A 20,250-nucleotide genomic window follows, 5' to 3' on the forward strand; every position below is an offset into this window, starting at 1 on the left:
TAGGTAGAAGAAAGCTTCACGTGATCCTGATCGTCCTAGTTAACTGTGCTCTTTCCACACCCAGTCTTTCACGAGATGCTGTCCATTTACTGCGCCCCTTCTCACCTGCTCTTTGAATCAGAACGTGCGCTTTCTCCCTCTTCTTCACCTTCCTTCACTTTTTCTAATAATGACTTTTCCAATAAGAGATCTCACAGTCTTTCCTCTTTTAGTTTTCATTCTTCTTGACCTGTTTTATGATGTTGACTGTATATTCTCTTTTAAATGTTCCTTCTTATTCCTGTGACATTACACTGTTCTCACTCTCTTCCACCCTCCTGAGCTGTCATCCATTTCACTCTGTTACTTTTGTTCCTTCTCCCGCCTCTAACTGTGGGCAAACCCCAACCTGTCCAAGGTCCTGACTCCATACTCTTCGATGTCTACATACTTGACTCCGGAGGATTCATCCATTCTCAGGGTTTTGATCATCACATGTGTACCGTTGGCTCCCAAATGTCTCATCTTGTGCCCTGACCATGAGAACTGAACAGAGCTTCAGTTCTGTATCTTTAATCTTCTATTGGGCATTTCCACCTTGATGTCCCACTATCATGTCAAATCCAGAATGCTTGTCTTTTTATTCCTCACTGCCCTCTCCTTCCCACACCCAAAAGAGCTTTCTTTATCCAATTTCCCTGCCTCTGAGCATCAGCTTCATCCTCTTAGGTACAGAATCTTGAGATCATTTATTTAGTCGGGTATCAAAATTTCCCCAAGCTTTCCTTTTTCAGTCCGTTCTTACTGCCAGAACTTGAGTCCAGGCCTTTGTCCCCTTGCACCTGAATTGCTGCCACAGCCTCCCAAGCTCTCCCACTGCCTCCTGCTCCGTCCCACATCTTCTTTAAATGCAACTCTCATCATATCACTTCCTTAATCAAAATATCTCATGATTCCTATTTCCTACTACGTCAAGTCTAAACACCTCTACCTGGCTTTCAGGATGCTCACGATCTGCCTCCACGTTACCTGTCTTATTTCCCACTATTACCCAACCCCTTCCCCCTTCCTTGAGTCAGTTTTCTCACTGTCACGAGAACAAGCCAAGTTCGTTTCTGCCTCCATAACTTAACAAGTAATCTTCCCTAGCTTGGAATGCCTTTCTTCTTTCTATTGACCTAAATCATATCCACCTTGCAAGAGAGTTGCCTGCGCTTGCTGTGCCCACTTCCCTTTCTCTTCTCTTTGCATGCCACGGTAATCAGGCCTTCATTCCCACTCCTCCTCCACTGTCCAAGACACAATTATTTTCCTATCATGAATCTGTGAATTCACACCTCTACCACCAGTTCCCATCTAATCCCATAGAAATTCTGGTTTTATCTCTTTCCATATTTGTAACTTCTTTCTCCATCAGTGAGAAACCTGGGCCCCATTATACTTAACATATTACTTACGGTATCCATCCCCTCAAGTGTAACCAAGCTCCCATCCTCGCCATCTTCCCCACACACATATAGGTACCCATGTCACCCTGCTCAGGCTCTGACGCCCCAAGAGTCTCCCATACCTGTGAGCCATCCCCACTCCATTCAGCCTCTGACTGCTTGCACCAGGCCTGTCCTCCATGGGGACACCCTCCTCACCCTGCCCAGGCCCTGACACCCCGCCGTGCACGAGCCTCTCTGGCTTTGCTACACCCGACACTGGCATGAGGGCCGAACTGCTCATTGAGGAACAACCACTAGGGTCAATATTTTATTTAGAGAAAGCTTTCCAATTCGTTTCTGTTTCCTTTCTCCTAAAAAAGTACCTATTTTCAATAAGTCTGAAATACCACAGAAAGCAGTGGACAAAGAAACCGAATCATTTCTAAAAGAATATACAACCTACATCAATGTAGAAACAAAACACCCAGCTTTTAAAAAAAGAAATATTTCTTCACATTCTCCATCTCTTGCTCAAACAGTTTGATATTATGGCCACAGCCTCAGAATCACTATCAAGTGCCAGTGCTTTTGGTAAATTCATGAATTTTACATTTTTTGAAGATGGTGGTTTCTGATGCCTGAGGTGCAAAATTAACTTTATCTTTTAAAACTGAGAAATAAAAATATTTCGTCACCTTACTGCCATTCAGTTAGACCTCTGCAAGATCACCCTTGATAACCAGTTCACAGAGACGAAGCACTGACAAGGAGACAGAAAGTAGTCATCAAAGAGCCTGCAGACAGTCCCTGGAGACCACAGCTTTCCCAGGACAGAAATACCCAAGTCTGCCTCCAAATCCTTTAAAGACATAAACTAACCATTCCAAGAAGCAGCTTTCTCATTCCTACTCTTAATCCCAATTTTCTTTGTCTGAGAAAGGCAAATTTAGCCCTTCTTCTAAATCAAAATACAATATGACTGGACTTTTGTTTAATTCTAAGCCAAAACATTCCCAAACTCCCACTGCATTCTTGGGAAGCCCTGCATGCTGCTGAAGTGCTCCCTCGGCCCATGTCTCATTCCTTCAGGGAGTCGGCTCGCTCCATCTGTGCCCACTCAGAGGCCATGGGAAGGGGGCGCAGCCTCCATGGGCACTCCCACCAGGTGGGTCCAGATTAGCTCTATGGCCCACTCACAAGGAAGTGAACAAGGCTCCTCTGTGGGTGTCTGAGCACACGTTACCAAACTGCTGGTGACCTCATGAGCCAGAGAAAGCAGGTCTCACATTGTGGACTAAGCCTAAATATTAATACTACTTTATATTTATGTAGTGTCTTTTTTCCAAGGAGCTCCAACCTCTTTACAGACATTATGTCATTAATCCTCAAAGCATTGCTGTTTGGTCCATGGCAAATATGATCCCCCTCCCTTTTTTTTTTTTTTACTGTGATGGAAACTTGCAAGTCAGTGATGGAACCCAGCCCCCTAGTTCTGAGTCTTTGCACTATACCGTGAAAATAACCAGATGAATAATTTTTTAAGCTTGTTCATGGCTTCTTGGGTGGGATTTGAGAGGATGTCTCCGTTTGTATGCTTTTCAGTGCCACTGTTGCACTTATAAGAACACTACAGGTTTGCAGCTGAAATTTGAAGTGGAGGACTGTTATTAAATATATAATTTCACTTATCACTCAGAGATCCTGTATACTTCTCATACCTCAAGAGAAGGTAGATTTTTAAAAATTCGTACACCAGTTTAGGGCACATTTCACCTATAGCAACCACATATTCACCAAAATCAGGCAAAATCAGTCAAGTAGATACAATCAATTTATATTGAGTGATTAACATGTACCATATACTCTGCCAAATGTTTTCAAATCCATGATCTTATTTTACATATATAATATTCCATGAGAACCTGTAGATTAAGTCTTATGTGTATGGAAACACTCCGAGTGGGGCAAGAAAAAAAAAAGGCACTAATAGAAATATGGCCTCAGCTGCTATATCCCTTCCATCATCCCCCCAACACACACTCCCCAAAGAGCTCTATTAACTCCAATTCCCTTAGTGGAAATCCCCAGCGTAAATATTTCCACAAAAAGGGAAAATGTGGGTAAACTCTAAAAACCACTAGGAATTAGCTCAATACCTACCCACCAAAAACAAAACCAAAAAAACCCAGCCCCAACAACTTAAAAAAGATCAGTGCCTGCATATTCACCAATGAATGCAAAACACAGAGAACAGGACACAACTGTATCTAAGATGACAAATATTTGATTTCACTTGGCTAGATGCGTCCTAACCAGGAATATTCGAACCAGGAACTATGAACCATGCTGGCATAACTTTAAACGTGCACAGAAACTTTTTCCACATTGTTGTTTTATTCTCTCACGTGACCCACCGTCATATGGTTTTTCAAATGGGTAGATGTCTTTACCCTGCTGGATTTGACAATGGCCATGAAAAGAGACATGCTGAGGGGAATCAGGAAAACTCTTCTGAAACTTTCAACTTTGAATCATAAAACCTAAAAGCCTCAGAATGACAATGTATGTGCCAGACGCCCTGCAACAATAATACTATTCCACCCTGCTCTCTGGCCGACTTGATTTGAAATAGCCTTACATTTCTGAATAAATAATATTTGAGACCGAGCAGCCCTACCCCATCATGGAAAATCTTTATGCGTTGGAAAATATGCACACTATGCCATATTTTAGGTATATAATCTAGCCACATTCTGTAGCATAGCTACACTGCAGCTTATACTCAACAAACTTGCAGTTTTAAGAAAGCATATTCATATTTCTAAATACCTGATTTCTTATCATAGAAAATATTAGCCCAAAGGAAAATCTTGTATCCCAAGTAAAAATTTAGTGATGGGGAAACTTAGGAAGTGGTCTCCCAAAAAGTGATGTTTGCCCTCATAGGGTTGCCATGCACGGTTATGTCGACAATGTTGCACAAGTCCAACGGCTACCGAAGTCACGGGCAGCGATGTGAATGGCGCCCCCTGGAGGCGAGCAACGCCTGGCAGCCTCGATTTTAATGAATTAGTAAAGCTTTTGAAAATGAGTGTTTTGTTTTGGTTCTGAGTCCAGTCGTAAGCTGCTGGGGGACTTATTATTAATCCCTATATTTTTGTGCGTGTGCAAGTTCTGAGTGCTTCCTCCCCATATTGGTTTTTAAAGGCTTCCCTACTGACTGAGCTTCAGCACGTGGGTCTGGCATTCTCCCAGCTCTGGGTTTTCATGAGTCAGGGAAAAACGTGTGCTGTTTTGAGAAGACGCTCATCAGACATGCTCAAGCAGCCCTGGGCTGATTGATGAAGCCCCTCCCGCCGTTCTCTCTCTCCCTCTGTGTACCTACAGCATCCTGCTTGCATCTTGATTTAGCCCTCACTTCTCCTACCTGTGGGAGATGCTGGTTAGAGCTCATTGTCCCACGTCTGTGTTCCTCACTACCGTGCATCGCTCTGCTGCCCGAGCCTGCCGCGTCATCCCCACCTGGACACCTGGGACCTGAATCTGGTACTCAGCCTGCTACCTGAGCCTCTGCTTGCCTGACCCTCATTCTTACCCTCCTACAGTCTGGCTCTCTCACTTCCTTTAGTCAGGAGGAAAACATGGGGTCTCCGGATGGGGAAGATAACTGATAACTGGAGGCAGCGGGAAGAAAGCGCACCTTCACGTGCTATGAGACCAGGCGTGACCCTGCAACGAGGTCGGTGACCTGGTCACAGCCCTTCACTTCCTCACCGGTCCAGGCCTGACCCAGCTCTAGTGAAGCAACCTAGGGGATGATACCGTGAACTTTTTTCTAGCAGTTTAAGTTTTTTAGCAGTGCGCACGTGCTAAGTTGCTTCAGTCATGTCCAGCTCTTAGCAACCCCATGGATTGTAGCCCATCAGGCTCCTCTGTCCATGGGATTTTCTAGGCAACAATACTGGAGTAGGTTGCCATGCCCTTCTCCAGGGGATCTTTACAACCCAGGGATTGAACCCGCATCTCCTGTGGCTCCTGCATTGGCAGGCAGGTTTTTACCACTAGCGCCACCTGCAGAGTTAAATTTCAAAATGGAAACAGCACAGTTTCTGGGAAGTTGTCCAAGAAACTGGTGGAGGTTGCCTTCTAGACAGGGCCCTGAGTGGCAGGGAGAAGCTCACTGTGCACCTTTATTTTGCATTTTGAATTTCATACCATGTGACTGTACTAGTTATGCAAGAGATAAATAAAATCCAGAAAAAGGAATCAGGCAGTTAAATAACTAGATGTGAACTGAACTGATGCCATGCAAAGTTCCGTTAATTATAGGAAAGGATTCACATATATTAGCAAATAAAGGTAGATCAGAAAGAGAGGTATGATTATTTTCATTTTCTGTTTAAAACTTGGAAAATGTTTCACTGTTTGCTGAAGAAGCAAAATACAACTTAAGGTTAGGTGGCTGTCCCTCATATAAAACCTGTCCACACTCTAAACACTCAACTACTTCTTTTTAGTTTTCTTTTTTTTTTTTTTCCTTTGTTTCTTCAAGTGAACTCAGGGCCAGTTTAAAGTGAAAATCTGACTTCTCAGTGAAGGGATCTTTGCCATTCTGTCTCCACCTTGTATGCAAGAACTGTTTGGGGGTGCCAGAGCTCCTAAGTGTCGTCAGCTTCGCCCTCTCTTTCCTGCCAGCAGGAGCAGGCAGTCATGACCCAGGGTCTGGACATCACACCAATAAGAGCTCTTCCACCTCAGACAGTCCTCACAGCAGAGTGGCCCTTTTCTGCCTGTTTTACGGGGCCCGTCTCTATAGAGTCATTTCTGTACTTACGGTTATACTCTATTTCTTTCAACACCTGCTGAAGCGCTTTTCAGAGACTCAGACTCAAGCAAATGACCTACATAGCGAGTCTGTGAGAAGCGGGTATCATTTCCAATTCTGTATCTGTTATCTGTTCATCTCATTTTTGAAGAATCAGCAGACCTATGTCAAGTTTAGCACATCTAGTAACATCATCATGTCGTCGCCTGTACGCTTCCTCCTACATGCTGCAAACTGAAAACGACTGTTTCATTTTTATAATTACTTCAAGTATGTGCTTGAATGTGTTTATATGTGTTTTATATTTCTACTTCAGTTACCACAGAATTAATAGTTAATTACTCAGGCATGTGGAAGTAGGAAAGTAGCTGACATTTTTCTATTGAAAAGTATCTAATAATAGTTTAGAATATTTTGCAATTGTAAAAGGTAAACCACAAAAATTTTAAGGCTTTTAATGTTCTTTTATGACTTTCCCAGTTTATGAATTAAAATAATGTAGTAAAACTTTGATCACATTGAAATAAAGGAAAACAAAGAGGTAAAGATTGTTGATTATAAACATAGCAATTAATAAAAGATATAGTTTTAACAGAATAAACAGATACTTCAAATTTTTAATGCAACTAATTATATTGGGTTGGCCAAAAAGTTTGTTTGGGCTTTTCTGTAAGATGTTTCAAAAAACTCAAATGAACTTTTTTGGTCAACCCAATACAATTTACACATGAATACATTCTCATAGATAATTTAAAAAACACCAATAAGGATGCATATCATTGACTTTGAATTTAAAACATACACACAAGCTGTGCTACCCAGCACGGTGGCCAGGAGTTACATGTGGCTGTAAACCACTTGAAATGTGGCTAACGTGGGTTGAAATGTGCTGTACGTGGAAAATACATACCAGATTGTAAAGACATAGTATAAAAAATGCAAAATATCTCAATTTTATATTGATTACATATTAAAATAATATTTTTTATATACTGGATCAAATAATTATTAAAATTTAATTTCATCTGTTTCCTTTTACTTTTTACAATGTACCTACTAGAAAATTTTATATGTGGCTTGTAATGGTGTCTTGCATCTATTTCTACTGAATAGCACTATATGCACGTATAGGAATGTATGCATATATGGTATATATACATACACATATATACACACATATATGCATATACTTATGGATATTTTAAAAGCATAAATGGGATAATGGCATCTTTTCCTGAAACTTGCCTTCTTCACTTAACATATGGCTTAGAGATTTTTCCTTGTTAGTATATTTAGAAAACCCTATGAGTGGAATCATACACTAGTTGTCCTTTTGTGACTGGCTTATTTCACTTAGCGTAATGTCTTCAAGGTTCATCCATGTTGCAGCACGTGTCAGAATTTCCATCATTTTTAAGACTAAACAATATTCCGTCATATGTATACACTGCATTTTGTTTACCCATTCATCCATCTCTGGACATTGAGATTGCGTCCGCTTTTTGGCTATTGTGAATCATGCGGCCATTAACATGAGTGTAGAAATATCTGTTCAAGTTCACACTTTGAGTTCTTTCGGGCATATACCTAGAAGTGAAATTGTTGGGATCATACGGTAATTACATTTTTGATTACATGAGGAGCGCCATGCTGTTTTCCGTTGCAGCTGCACCATGTTACGTTCCCAGCAGCAGTGAGTCAGGGCTCCCATTTCTGCACGTTGTCCCTGGTACTTGCTGTTTTCATATTTTTGACTAATAGCCATCCTAATGAGTATGAAGTGATATTTCACTGTAGTTTTGATTTGCATACCCCTAATGATTAGTGATGTTGAGAGTCTTTTTCATTTGCTTTTGTGCCACTTGTATATTTTCTTTTTTGCCGACTTTTTAATCAGATTGTTTTGTTGCAATTGTAGTTTTTTATATATTCTGGATGTTAATATCTTACAAGATACGACTTGCAAATATTTCCTCTTATTCCATGGGTTGTCTCGTCCATCTCTTGGTAGTGTCCTCTGGTGCACAAAAGTTGTTAATTGTGATGAAGTTAGATTTATCTGTTTTTTCTTTTGTTGCTTGTGTTTTTGGTGTCATGTCCAAGAAAGTCTTGCCCAGTCCAATGTCACGAGACTTCCCCCTTCATTTTCTTCTGTGGGTTTTGTGGTTTTAGCTCTTATGTTTAGGTCTTCAGTTCACTTTGAGTTGATACTTGTATGTGGTACAAAGGTCCAGCTTCATTATTTTGCACATGGATATCCAGGTCTACCAACATCATTTCTTGAAAAGACTTTCCTTTCCCCACTGGGCATCCCCTCTGTCAAAAACCAATCTCCCTTGGTCATCCCTTCTGGACATCCTTGTCAAAAATCATTTGACTGTATATGTGAGGGTTTACTTCTGGACTCTATTCTGTGTCTTGGTCTGTGTGTCTGTCTTTGGGCCAATACAACATTTGGATCACTGTAGCTTTGTCGTTGTTTTGAAATCAAAAGTGTGAGGCCTATACCTTTGTTCTTCTTTTTCAAGGTTGTTTTGGCAATTCAGAGTCCCTTGAGATTTCATATGATTTCTGGAATGAAGTTTTCTATTTCTGAGGAAAAAAAAGTCACTAGGATTTTGACAGGGATTATATTGAATCTGTAGATTGCTTTGGGTAGTATTGACAGCTTAACGACATTAGGTCTTCCAATTTAGGAACACAGGATAACTTTCCATGGTTTTACCATTTTATATCTTGCTTAAAAAGGTCTTTGCAGGAACTTCCCTGGTGGTCCAGTGGCTGAGACTCTGCGCCCCCTAAGGGGCCCAGGTTCAATCCCCCATTAGGGAACTAGGTCCCACATGCTACAGCTAAGACCCGGCACGGCCAAGTAAATAAACATTTTTTAAAAAGGTCTCTGCAATGCTAAAGCTATAAACTTGTTTTTCCATATTTTCTTCTAAGAAGTTCTCCTATTGATACATTTTCTTCTAATAAACTAATTTTAGTTTTTACGTTTGGCTCCCTAAGCTCGCTGGATTTTGTTTTTCCTGGTGTGAGAGAGTCTTCCCATTGTGTTGGTGTTGAATTGCTACCCTTCCCCTGCTAATCTGAATGCTGCTTGTGTCATAAATTAAAACCCCAGATAGTTTGTCTTTAGCCTTGCTATTGTATTTTACTGTATTGATTCATATGTCTATTCGTATTGCCATTGTGTTTTAATTACTCTGTGTTTGCAGCCTGGAAAACCAACTCTTTCCCCCACCTCATAGTTCTTCTTTTTTAGTATTTTAAAGATTTTTCTGTATATTTTCACTTCTAGACAACCATTAGAATCATCTTCAGTTCCAAAAGACATTAATGGGATATTGATTGAGGTTGCATTGATTTGATAAAGTAATCTTGGAAAATTGTGACTTTTTTACAATAATGGGTCTTTGAGTTTTTGAGGAGATTTTATTTTCTAATTTCACTACTGTCACCACAGTCCCTAGGAAACTTGTCTGCTTGGATTAGTCACAGATTGCCTCTGTGAAGCAGCTCTGTGCAGGAGAACTTCAGTGACGATGACAATGTTCTGTATCTGTGACGTCTGATCCGTGGTTATTCTGCGCTTGAATTGAGCAGCCACAGGTGGCTTCTGAACACTTGAAATGTCACTAAGGCAACTGAGGAACCGAATTCTAAATTTTAATTAATTTTGACTAAATTTAAGTGGTCACGCATGGCTAATGGCTGCCATATGACAGTGCAGCTTTAGGATGTGTGAATAACTATGTAATTTACTTTTGTAAGTAGTTCAGATAGATAGCAAAAGAATTGCTGATGTGTGTAAAAGACACTCTGTGAAGCATCCCGGGGAGTCTAAAAATCATATTAATACAAATTCAGTCCTAAAGAACTTAAACCCTGTTCTAGGTAAAGGACAAATTGTTTATAAATATTAATGCTGTCAGGAAAACATAATTACAAAAAATGTGCTGTGAGTATTTGCTCAAGAAAGAAAATTCATATCAGATTAAAGAAACAGGAAAGACTTTGTGAATGAAATACTTTTAGAGATTGACCTTGAAAGAATTACTCAAAACCTAAGAGAGTAAGTATTAATAACAGAAGATTTCTGTCTTCTGAAATGTGGAAGAAATAGAGAAGAGGGGAGAGAATGAGGTGTTTAGGGGGAATAACTGTGTTAGATTCCTAGGGCTGCTGTAACGAAGGACCACAAATCTTGTGGCTTAAAACATCAGAAATGTATTCTCTCACTAGAGGCCAGAAATCCCAAACTCAGTCACTGGGCCGAAAGCAATCCATACTCCTCTAAATGATCTAGGGGAGAATTGGTTCTCCGCTTTCTCCAGCTGCTGGTGGCCCTGGCATTCTTTGGCTTATGGCCACATCACTCTAGTTTCTCCCTCAGGGGTCACATGGTCTCTTCCTCATCTGTCAGTGTTCCAGTCTCCCTCTTCTTCCCTCTCATAAGGATACACGTGCTCATGGGTAGGGTCACCTGGATAATCCAGGATAACCTCTTCATCTCAAGACCCTCAGGCACACCTGCAGAGACTGCCCCCCTGCCATGCCTTTTTTGCCATATAAGGTATTGTTCATAGGCTCCAGGGACTAGGACATGGACATCTTTTGGCGGCCCTTCTCAGCCTACCACAGGATCCAGTCTGGCTGGAGTAGGAATGACGACAGCCACCAGGCACTGAGGGACTTGCATGTGGGGGATGGACCAGGCGCTCCATCTGTGCTGTTTCACGTGCTCATTGCAAGAGCGCTGTGTAGGCATCAGGAAATGAGAGAGGGGTCTAGGGTGACTGTGTCTTCCACCTTTGATGACTGGGAAATGGTGATTAACAGAAATCGAAAAGTCAGGAGGAAAAATTGGTTCCAAAGGAAGATTAATGAACTCAGCTTTGGCTTTACATTTGAGGTCCCAGCAGGCTGTGCCCAACAATGGTCAGCCTCAGACAGAAACCGAGGAGCCCTACCCAGAGTTCTGATGGCTGGGTTCTCCTACCTTTGTTTCCCCTTTGGGTTGAAAGCAGATGATAAAAAGTACTGAATTTGAAGTCAGGAGACCTGTGTTCAAGACTTCCACTTACTAAATGTGTGAAGTGGACAAGTCATTTCATTTCTCTGAGCTTCAGTTTTTATATCTGTAAGAGAGGAATAAAAAGCCCCTCTCTGTCCTCACATAGTTGTCGCAAGGAATAAATGAGATAGCATTTGTGATGTTTTTAGCAAGTCTATTGTAAGCATTCAGATGGTTGTAAAAAGAAGAGCAAAATGTTTAATATGTCAAAGTCACATTTTTTCATTTGAAGGTGCTGTATCTTAAAGTTACCTGGATCCTAAGCAGTAACTATTAGTTTTGAAAGTCCATCAGTGGCTCCTTTCCACTGTCCATGCTTACACCATGTAAGTGTCTTCAGTGCCACCCAAGACAGTTGACTCCCTTGCTAAACAGACGACCTGAACTCTACTTCATAGAACTGACTAAGCCCAGCAGGAACGAATCATTCAACCTCCTGCCCTCCTGTTTAAAGAGGTATCTGTACCTACAGCCGCTTCAACCACCGTCCTGCCGGAGCTCGGGTAACAGCCCGTCTTTGATGTGAAGTGAATACACCCTCCCTGTGCTCCTGACATGGTGCCCTCCCTCCTCCTGGGCTCCAGATCACCCAGCCGGGGCCTTGGGGGACATCTGCATTTGGAGAGCTCACCTCCAACACAGAATCTTGGAACCAGAGTCAGTTACTTCTCTGCCCACCCTCCCCAGCTTGCTTCTACCACCCACCCCCTCAGCTTCCTCTATTTCCCATCTTGATTAGTGGCATCATTGATGATTTTTGTCATTTTGTTTTACTCCTTTCTTTCCTTTGCCATCTCTGTGCCCATCATAATGAATGGCAAGGATGTGTCAGGGTCCAGGTTCAGACCCTCACTCTTTCTCTCCTCTGCCCTCTGCCCCCATTGCCCACCCCAGTCTAGCCTCACTGTGGCCCTTGTTCTCCCTTGGATCAGTTCTCCTGAAGTAACCTTCCTGCTCCTCGTCTCACTGCCCCCGGCTCACCCCTTACACTGCAGCCATCAGGACCTTTCCACAACACACCTGCTCTAGGGCTCTTTGGAGGCACTCCACGACAGCACAGAAAGTCCAAACTTGGGAGAACGACATTGCCTGGCCCAGCCCACCACCCTATGCCCTTTCTGTTAGTCCCGCTGAACGATTCCCAGTCCTCCAGGGGTATTCTGCTTTCTATCCCATCCCTGTGCTGCTTTTGTCTAGAATGTTCTCTCTAATGCCATCTACCTGGTGAATGTCTGCTCATCTTGCCATTCTTAGTTCGGGTTTTACATCCTCTCTGAAGCCTTGCCATCCCTCCCCAGGAAGAGCTGATAAGATCTTTTTGGAACCTTCACCGTGCCCTACACAGGACTCTATCATTTCATCTGTAGCCAGTTTGTTTCCCCACCATTATCTCTTGGAGGACATGAAGTATGTCTTGATCAGCTTTGTGTCTTTCGTGCTCAGCACAATATCTGACACAGAGAAGATGCCCCAAATATTGGCTGAGTAAATGAATGAATTATGGAACTTTTAAAGCCACATGATGCATTAGAAAATGTACAGGAAGGAAGAACTGATAGAATGAACTTTTTAGAGATTAATGGAAATATGTGATTTCTAAGGAGACTACATATTTACTTCCCAAATAGAGATAAACGTGGCCCAGAACCCTAAGTCAGTGAGCAAACTCTTCATAAATCCCAGGAAAATGCGAGACACTTCCCAACACATCAGAGAGCTCACAGCTCCACTGGAGCTGGAGGTCAGCAGTCCCTTTAAGAATTTGGTTTCTTAACCACTCATTCATCACAATGTTAACAACAAGCTCCATTCAGGCTAGTAGCATTTATTGGATAATCACTGTTGATCCACCTTTCACTGTGCAAAAAAGATACATTTTAAGGGAGACGATTTGCAACTAACATCATGGCTGTATAACTTAGTTGTAAGAGAACAAACCCTCTCTGAACCATAAATGTCCTTGATCTGGGAACTTCTAAGTCCAGAGATCCCATACTTCACACTTGATTTTATATATATATATACACACACACACACACACACATATATATATACACACACACACACATATATATATATACACACACACATCTGTCCTGGCAAGGACTGCCTTTCTAAACAGAAAACATTTTGCCAGATCTGACCTGGCAGATAGTTTTGAAGTAATAAACAAAATTTTCTGCACTGTCACCCCAGGCACAAAAAGTTCTCACGGTATTTCCTGGTTGTCTGGGGCTGCCCCCCGGCTCTGTTCCCCAGACGGATCAACCTCCTAATGCAAAGCACGGTGCCCTGACTGCTCTTTCTGTATTGATACTTATCTGTCTTCTTCCCGAAGCCTGTGAGAAGACCATTTGATAAGTTAATTTACACTAATATCATACTGAGTAATAATTACAGGGGAATTTGCATTTTTAACAGGAGAGTGTTGATATCTAACGCCTCACCCTAGGGCCAGTCTAATAAAGGGACATTTCTCACTGTTGCATGTCCCTTCCATGTCTTTTCACATGGAAGGGACATGGTGCTTTAAACATGCTGAATGAACCTTCCGCCTAGAGTGACCTCGCTTACCCACTTTCCGCATCTCCAGTGCAGTGAACCCATACTTTAAGACCCATCTCAGTGTTTCTCTTATGCTTAGGGGCCTTCTCTAAATTCCCCAGGTTGAGCTGGTCACTCCCTCTTGACTTTTTATAAAACTTTGCATACTTGCTGTCTCAATGTCTTTAACTTTTTATGCATTCTTCAGCTGACTTCAAGGTGACATCTGCCCCCCAAACTCCAGTGCAGCTAGTAACTTCCCTGTCTAAATCAAGTAGGCATATTTCAGTCCTTATCATCCTTGACTTCTCAGCAACCCCTGACACTACAGGGGAAAAAAAGCCTTCATCGCTAATTTTTTCTCTCGTCCCTCTTCTTAAACCTCTCTTCCCTTGGCTTTCTTTGTAGGACAATCTAGACTTCTCTGTCTCTTTCTCCCCCTTCTTTGTTGGCTCTCTTTCACCTAATCTCTAAGTGTTGGAGTTCCTTATGGCTGTATCCTGGCCTCCTTTCCCTTCTCACGCTCTGATCTCTCAATAAGCAAACTCTTCCACACCCACGGCATTAATTAGCCTCCATATGCTGATGACTGTCACATTTACATGTCCAACCCAGACTTCCATCCCGAGTTCCAGTCCATACATAGCTGCCGATCCCCTATGTCTACTTGGGTTTTCTCAAGTACTCCAAACACAGCAGGTTCAAAACCCTCATTGTTCTCTGCCTGAGAGAAGAGTCCCTCCATCCCTGAAGTTAGCTGAACCAGAAATGGGGAGTCATTGCTGACCTCCCCACCTCTCCTTTACCACTGTGTCCAGTGGATCATCCTACCGACTCTACCTTCTCAGTACTTCTCTCACTGTTGACGTCTCTCCGGCATTGGTACCCAAGGTTATCACCTGACTACTCCAGTAGCATGACTCACCACCCAGCATCCACTTGATGCCTCCACACACCTTTCTATACAGCAGGCAGTGTTGTTTGAGGATAGATTCATTCATTCATTCATAGAAAAAAATGTATTCAGGCCCTACTATATGCTGGTTGTGACCAAGACAGGCAAGTGCCCAATCTCCTGGGACTCTATTAACAGCATATGATTGGGGTACCTAACTTAATAGGAATAGGGTAGGGAACGCTTTTTGAGGAAATAATGTTTCATCTGAAGAATGAGTAGGAATTAATTAGGCCAAAAGAGGACTGGTGGAGGAAAGATCTTGTCGAACAGATGAAACATCGTGTGCAGACGTCTAGAATCAGGACAAAGCTTTTGGCTTAGTGATTTCCTGTGGCATCTCACCACTTTTAGGCAAAGTCCAGAGTCCCTACCTTGGCTTTTCATATACCATCGGTGGTTCTGGGAAAAAGAGGGGCCACAGAGGGGCTCTAAGACCCTGACGGCAGCTCTGCACTCATTCCTTTGGAAAATGCTCCTCCCCCCAACACACACACACACACACACACACACACACGCGCGCATGCATCCACTGTGATGGGCCATTTGCCATTCGTGGGGGCTGAGAAAACTGAGCGGGCAGAGAGTGAGAGACAGTGAAAGACAGAGTAGAGGAGATGCGGCGGATACTGCTGGACACAGCCAGGCCCTGGCAGGTGGCAACTCGAACTGGGGGTGTCCAGGGGGTAGCAGCCCCCACAGATGGCAAATGGCCCATCACAGCGGATGCGTATGTGAGTTGGGGGCAGGAGCATTTTCCTAAGGAATGAGTACAGAGCTGCCGTCAGGGTCTTAGAGCCCCTCTGTGGCCCCTCCCTGGAGAAGGCAATGGCACCCCACTCCAGTACTCTTGCCTGGAAAATCCCATGGGCGGAGGAGCCTGGTAGGCTGCAGTCCATGGGGTTGCAACCAGTTGGACACAACTGAGCGACTTCACTTTGACTCTTCATTTTGATGCATTGGAGAAGGAAATGACAACCCACTCCAGTGTTCTTGCCTGGAGAATCCCGGGACGGGGGAGCCTGGCGGGCTGCCATCTATGGGGTCGCACAGAGTCGGACACGACTGAAGCAACTTAGCAGCAGTAGCAGCAGTGGCCCCTCCCTTTCCCAGAACCACCAATGCTGTACAAAAAGCCAAGGTAGGCACTCTGGACTTCGCCTAAAAGTGGTGAGATGCCATAGGAAATCGTTAAGCCACAAAGTAACATGGCCAGATTGTAAAATCTACAGGGCGAGGGTTTTTATCTTGTTTGTTCACTAATGTGCCCCAAGCACCCAGAACAATACCACGCACAGAGCTGGCATTCCATTAGTAATTGCTGAATGAATGAATGTCTATTATGTTGTACTGCCTTATTTTGCAATCATGTGCTTAATGTCTCTCCCTTACAAGATTCAATCCTTGAAAACAACTGTGTCTTATGCACTCTTGCATTACCAGAGACACGGTATTAGTGCCAGCACCCGGTGACAGAGCAGGAGCAGAGTGTGGGAGCAGACACCAGAGGCCAGGTCCAGAGTGGGGCAAGCAGGGGCCATGTGAGAACTGCAATTGGCCAAGGAAGGCTAGAGCAAGATGGAGCTGCAGAGATGGGCCAGGGCCATAGAGAGTGTGGGCTTTGTCTTGAGAACAGTGGGAAGTCACTAACATGGGTGATGAATCAGGAGAGCCATGTAGTCGGATTTAACCAGAGACTACTTAGGCTCCGGAGTGGGAGAGTGGATTGGAGAGGCAGGAAGAGTGGGAGTCTGAGATCCAGGAGTTGGGAGAGATGATACTGGCCTATGGCAAACTGGAGGCAGGGCAAGAGAGAAAAATGGATGGATCTGAAAGATATTAAGGAGGTAGGCTCAACTGGAATTAGTGATTAGTTAGACTTCAGGGTGAGGATGATGGAGTAGCCGTGGATGAATCCCAGGTTTTCAACTTGGACACCTCCAGTGGAATGCTTGCCTGGGTGGCTTTGGCACTAACAGTGCAAACTCAGCGAGCTGGAGCACACCTGAAAAACGTTTCTCACATGTTGCTTTGCATGGATAAATTTGTGGGTTTGTATAGTTCAGAACACGGACTATTTATCGATGTTAGGAAGCATCCCGACTGATCAATGCTTGCTTTCGAGCCCACTGGTTTCCTGTGAACCGCTGGACTTCCAGACCGCGCTAGCTGCCTTGTATACGTCATGAAGATGTTTCAGTGAACTCGCCGCAATACAAGTAAAGCCCTGAGGCTTGTAACGGAACTCTGGTTGACTCGAGCAAAGAAGAAAAAGAGAACAAAACTATCAAACCATCAAGCCAATTTGGACACCCATCTTCTCTTCTTCCCAGTGTAACCTGACTTGACAGAAGTGGGGATGATTTCATTTGAATGGAAAGCATGCCCACGCAGCATTTTTAGAAAAGCTAGATTTTACCAAGTACTTTTTCTTACAGCTACACTGAAACAAATTCACTTCCCAGATAAAGAAGTCGGTTTTTGTGCTTTGGGTTTTTGTGTTGCTATTTCCTTACCTTTAGGGCAGACCTTTCAAGCTTTTGTATATCTAAGCAAACCAGTTACTTGATGAGCAGCTCTACTTGTTTTCTCAGAGTTTTGCTGTTCCATATAGCCAGTGTCTTGGTTTAAGCCAAAGGGAATTTGTGGTTTCTGAGATCAGAAATTCAACTACTTTGTAAAATGCAAAACTGGTGATGAAATTAGGTGTTTGTAGAAACAATCTTTGGTTCTAAATGGTACTTAGCTGCTTTACTGATACTTCCATTATTTTGTAGTAAAAGCATGTCAACAATAATAACCTGTACCTATAACAAAAGAAAAGAATAATGTTGGAACTTCTACTAGATATTCTGACAAGTCTTGCTTAAAAATATGTATCTTATTCCATTTTCCTCCAAACAAAGGACAGAGAACATGGAAAAACCTTTCCTCCCATCTAGTGGCTGGAAAATATAAAAATGTCCTCCATGCTGGTCTTGGAATTCCAGGCATTAGGGATTGTCTGACATTGAGTTGTTCGCTCGGTTAAGCAAAAATAAATTCTAAAATCTTTACCAAAGCTGAGCCCAGTGGAGAAATATATATCCATGATGATTCACTAACTGAATTCTCTTTAGTCAGTAACATAATTCTCATCAAGCAGAAAGAAGGTCATGGTCCCACCTTGTTAATCTGAACCTATAGTTAAAAAAAGGTAAGACTGTACGATTCTGCTCACTGAAAAGGTGACTTGAGTTATATTTGCCTCTAAAGCTGTATCAGTGCCCCAGATCTCTCCTGACCCTTAATGGCTCCTTGTTGGCCCCACCTCTTGACAGCGCTTTTTCTCAAGAGCTGGATGTGCTGAATTCACTAAAGAGAGCCAAGAAACTGTCCCCGAACCTGGCTGCCTCCAGGGGCCTCAGCTCCTGAAAGCTGGAATGCCAGGCTCCGCTCCTGGCAGCTGGGCCTCCGAGCAGGGCTAGCCCAGCCCGCAGCAAGGCAGGTTGGGATCCGTTATGCCGCCCAGGGGATTAACGCTTGGTCTGTGTTGTGTGCCTTGAGCAGATATCAGAATCTCTGCTGAACTGTGCCTCTCTCTGGTGATTCTCACAGATTCAAAAGATGAATTTCGTGTGCAGTCAGCAGAGTTCTGAGAGATCCAGAAAGAAGAGGAAGGTCAGCGAACCAGTGAAAGTCTTCATCCCTGACAGAAAGTGAAACTTGGCTGCCTTTGCTACTCTTATTCTAAAATAAGTTCATTTTGCAACAAGTGTGCATGAAGTGTTTTAGTAGGAAAGTAAGTTTCTATCACCAAAGCCCTTTACTAAATGTGTTGCTCAACTTTCTGTGTTAATTCACTAAGTGCTGAATGACCGGGTAGGACATGGGTTCACTTGGCCACAAGGAAACGAGGTCACCAGGACTGCTTGGGGCCAGCATTACTTTGAGGCGGAGTTGGAGATGAGACACCCTTTATAGCTGGAAAAGAACCACAGCAGCTCTTTGGAAGAGAAACAAACTGTCCTTCTCAAAGGAAAGAGGATTTTCTTTGCATAATTCAACTCCCCAGGTACTCAGACAACCGCAAAAGGTTTTAACTTGTTGTAACCTGTGTGCTGGAATCCCTCTGCAGTTCATTAGAATTCCCACAGAATCGCATAGCATGTGTGAGGCAGTGCTGATCCAGGTGTGATTTCTGGGTTAACTTCAATCACGAGGTTAATCAGCTAAGTGTTGGACCAAAGTGTAGTCTCTCTGTAGAGTTCCCCAAAGCCGGCCCTGCGCCCTCTTCTGCTGGCCAGCCCGAGACGGGGACGGGCTGCAATGCAGGAGCCTGGTCCCCTTCCGAGAGCCCCTGTGACACACTCCCCCACCCAAACTTCAGCTCGTCAGTCTGTAACCTGCACATGATACCCCCAGTCCTCCCGTCATTCTGGGAGAATTCTGATAGACTTAACGATTAGCATCAGATGAATAATAAATGTCAGTGTTATTTGAATTATTTCTATACCATGAAATTTAATAATTTAAATGGATAGGACCAACAAGTTAAATGTAAGTGTGTGTGCTTTCTGGTTAAATAAAATCAAAACACAAGGTATTTTTTGGCTCATCTACTTTTCTTCATTCAGATCAGTGTAGTAAGGATATCAGGACCTGGAGTGCTTGTTAAAATGCAGACTCCTAGGCCTGCCTCATTTCTATTCATCAGAACCCCAGGGGGCCCCTCTGGAGAGCTCCCTGGGTTCTAATGCACTTGAAAGACTCAGAACCCAGGACAGACCTCTGATCTGGGCTGAGAGGAGACCCTCAGGGGCCAGACGTGCACTCAGCCAGCGGCAGCCTGTGGTTGTCACACTCCCCTTCGGGAGGCTCTCCAACTTCCGATTGCCCACAGGCAGCCCCCCAGCTGGGGTCCTGAGCTGGGCTGTGGCCCCGAGGCCTGCCAGGGAGGAGCGAGTTCCCTTCCCCCAGCATGTGGAGTGTCCTCCCACGAGCTCGCCCTGCCGCTAGGAGGAGGAGGAGGGGGAAGGTACCGGCTTATTACATCCTTGAGAGAGCCGGAGCCTGAGTCACCGTAACTTCTCTTAAGAGAATCCTATGAAGAGATTAGCTGTCTAGTAGAGGGATTAGGTTTGTTGTGTGTCTCCAGAGCGCAGAGCGTAGACCAGACTGGCAAAGGCTCTAGGAGGCCACTCGCGCTCAGTGCCAGGAGGAGCAGAACTCCACAGGCTGGCAAACTCCGACAGGGCAGACCCTGTGAGGCCGAGAGCCTGCCCCGGAGCCTCAGGTGTCTGAACACCAACAGCTTCGTCAGGACCCCAGGGGGCTCTGACTCTCAGAGCAGACGAGTTATAGGCAGCAATTAGTCAATCTGGATTTCAGAGAGAACCATTTTGTTTAAGAAGAAGCTCTCAATCTATAATTTTCATAAACTTAGCCTAAGGTGGGC

The 20,250-nt window shown here is 43.7% G+C and overlaps 1 protein-coding gene across 3 annotated transcripts in view; it reads left to right on the forward strand.

Annotated features, from left to right (window-relative positions):
• HORMAD2 (HORMA domain containing 2) overlaps positions 1-19,398 on the forward strand; it is a 71,043-nt gene extending 51,645 nt beyond the window's left edge. For all 3 annotated transcript variants that reach the window (XM_061385324.1, XM_061385326.1, XM_061385325.1), the window contains one exon: positions 18,411-19,398. In XM_061385324.1, coding sequence (XP_061241308.1) covers positions 18,411-18,515 — 105 coding nt within the window. In that variant the 3' untranslated portion in view covers positions 18,516-19,398. The remainder of the gene's footprint in view (positions 1-18,410) is intronic.
• Positions 19,399-20,250: the final 852 nt, after the last annotated feature.

Source organism: Bos javanicus, chromosome 17 (assembly GCF_032452875.1).
Source record: "Bos javanicus breed banteng chromosome 17, ARS-OSU_banteng_1.0, whole genome shotgun sequence".
In the NCBI taxonomy this organism is placed as follows: Eukaryota; Metazoa; Chordata; class Mammalia; order Artiodactyla; family Bovidae; genus Bos; species Bos javanicus.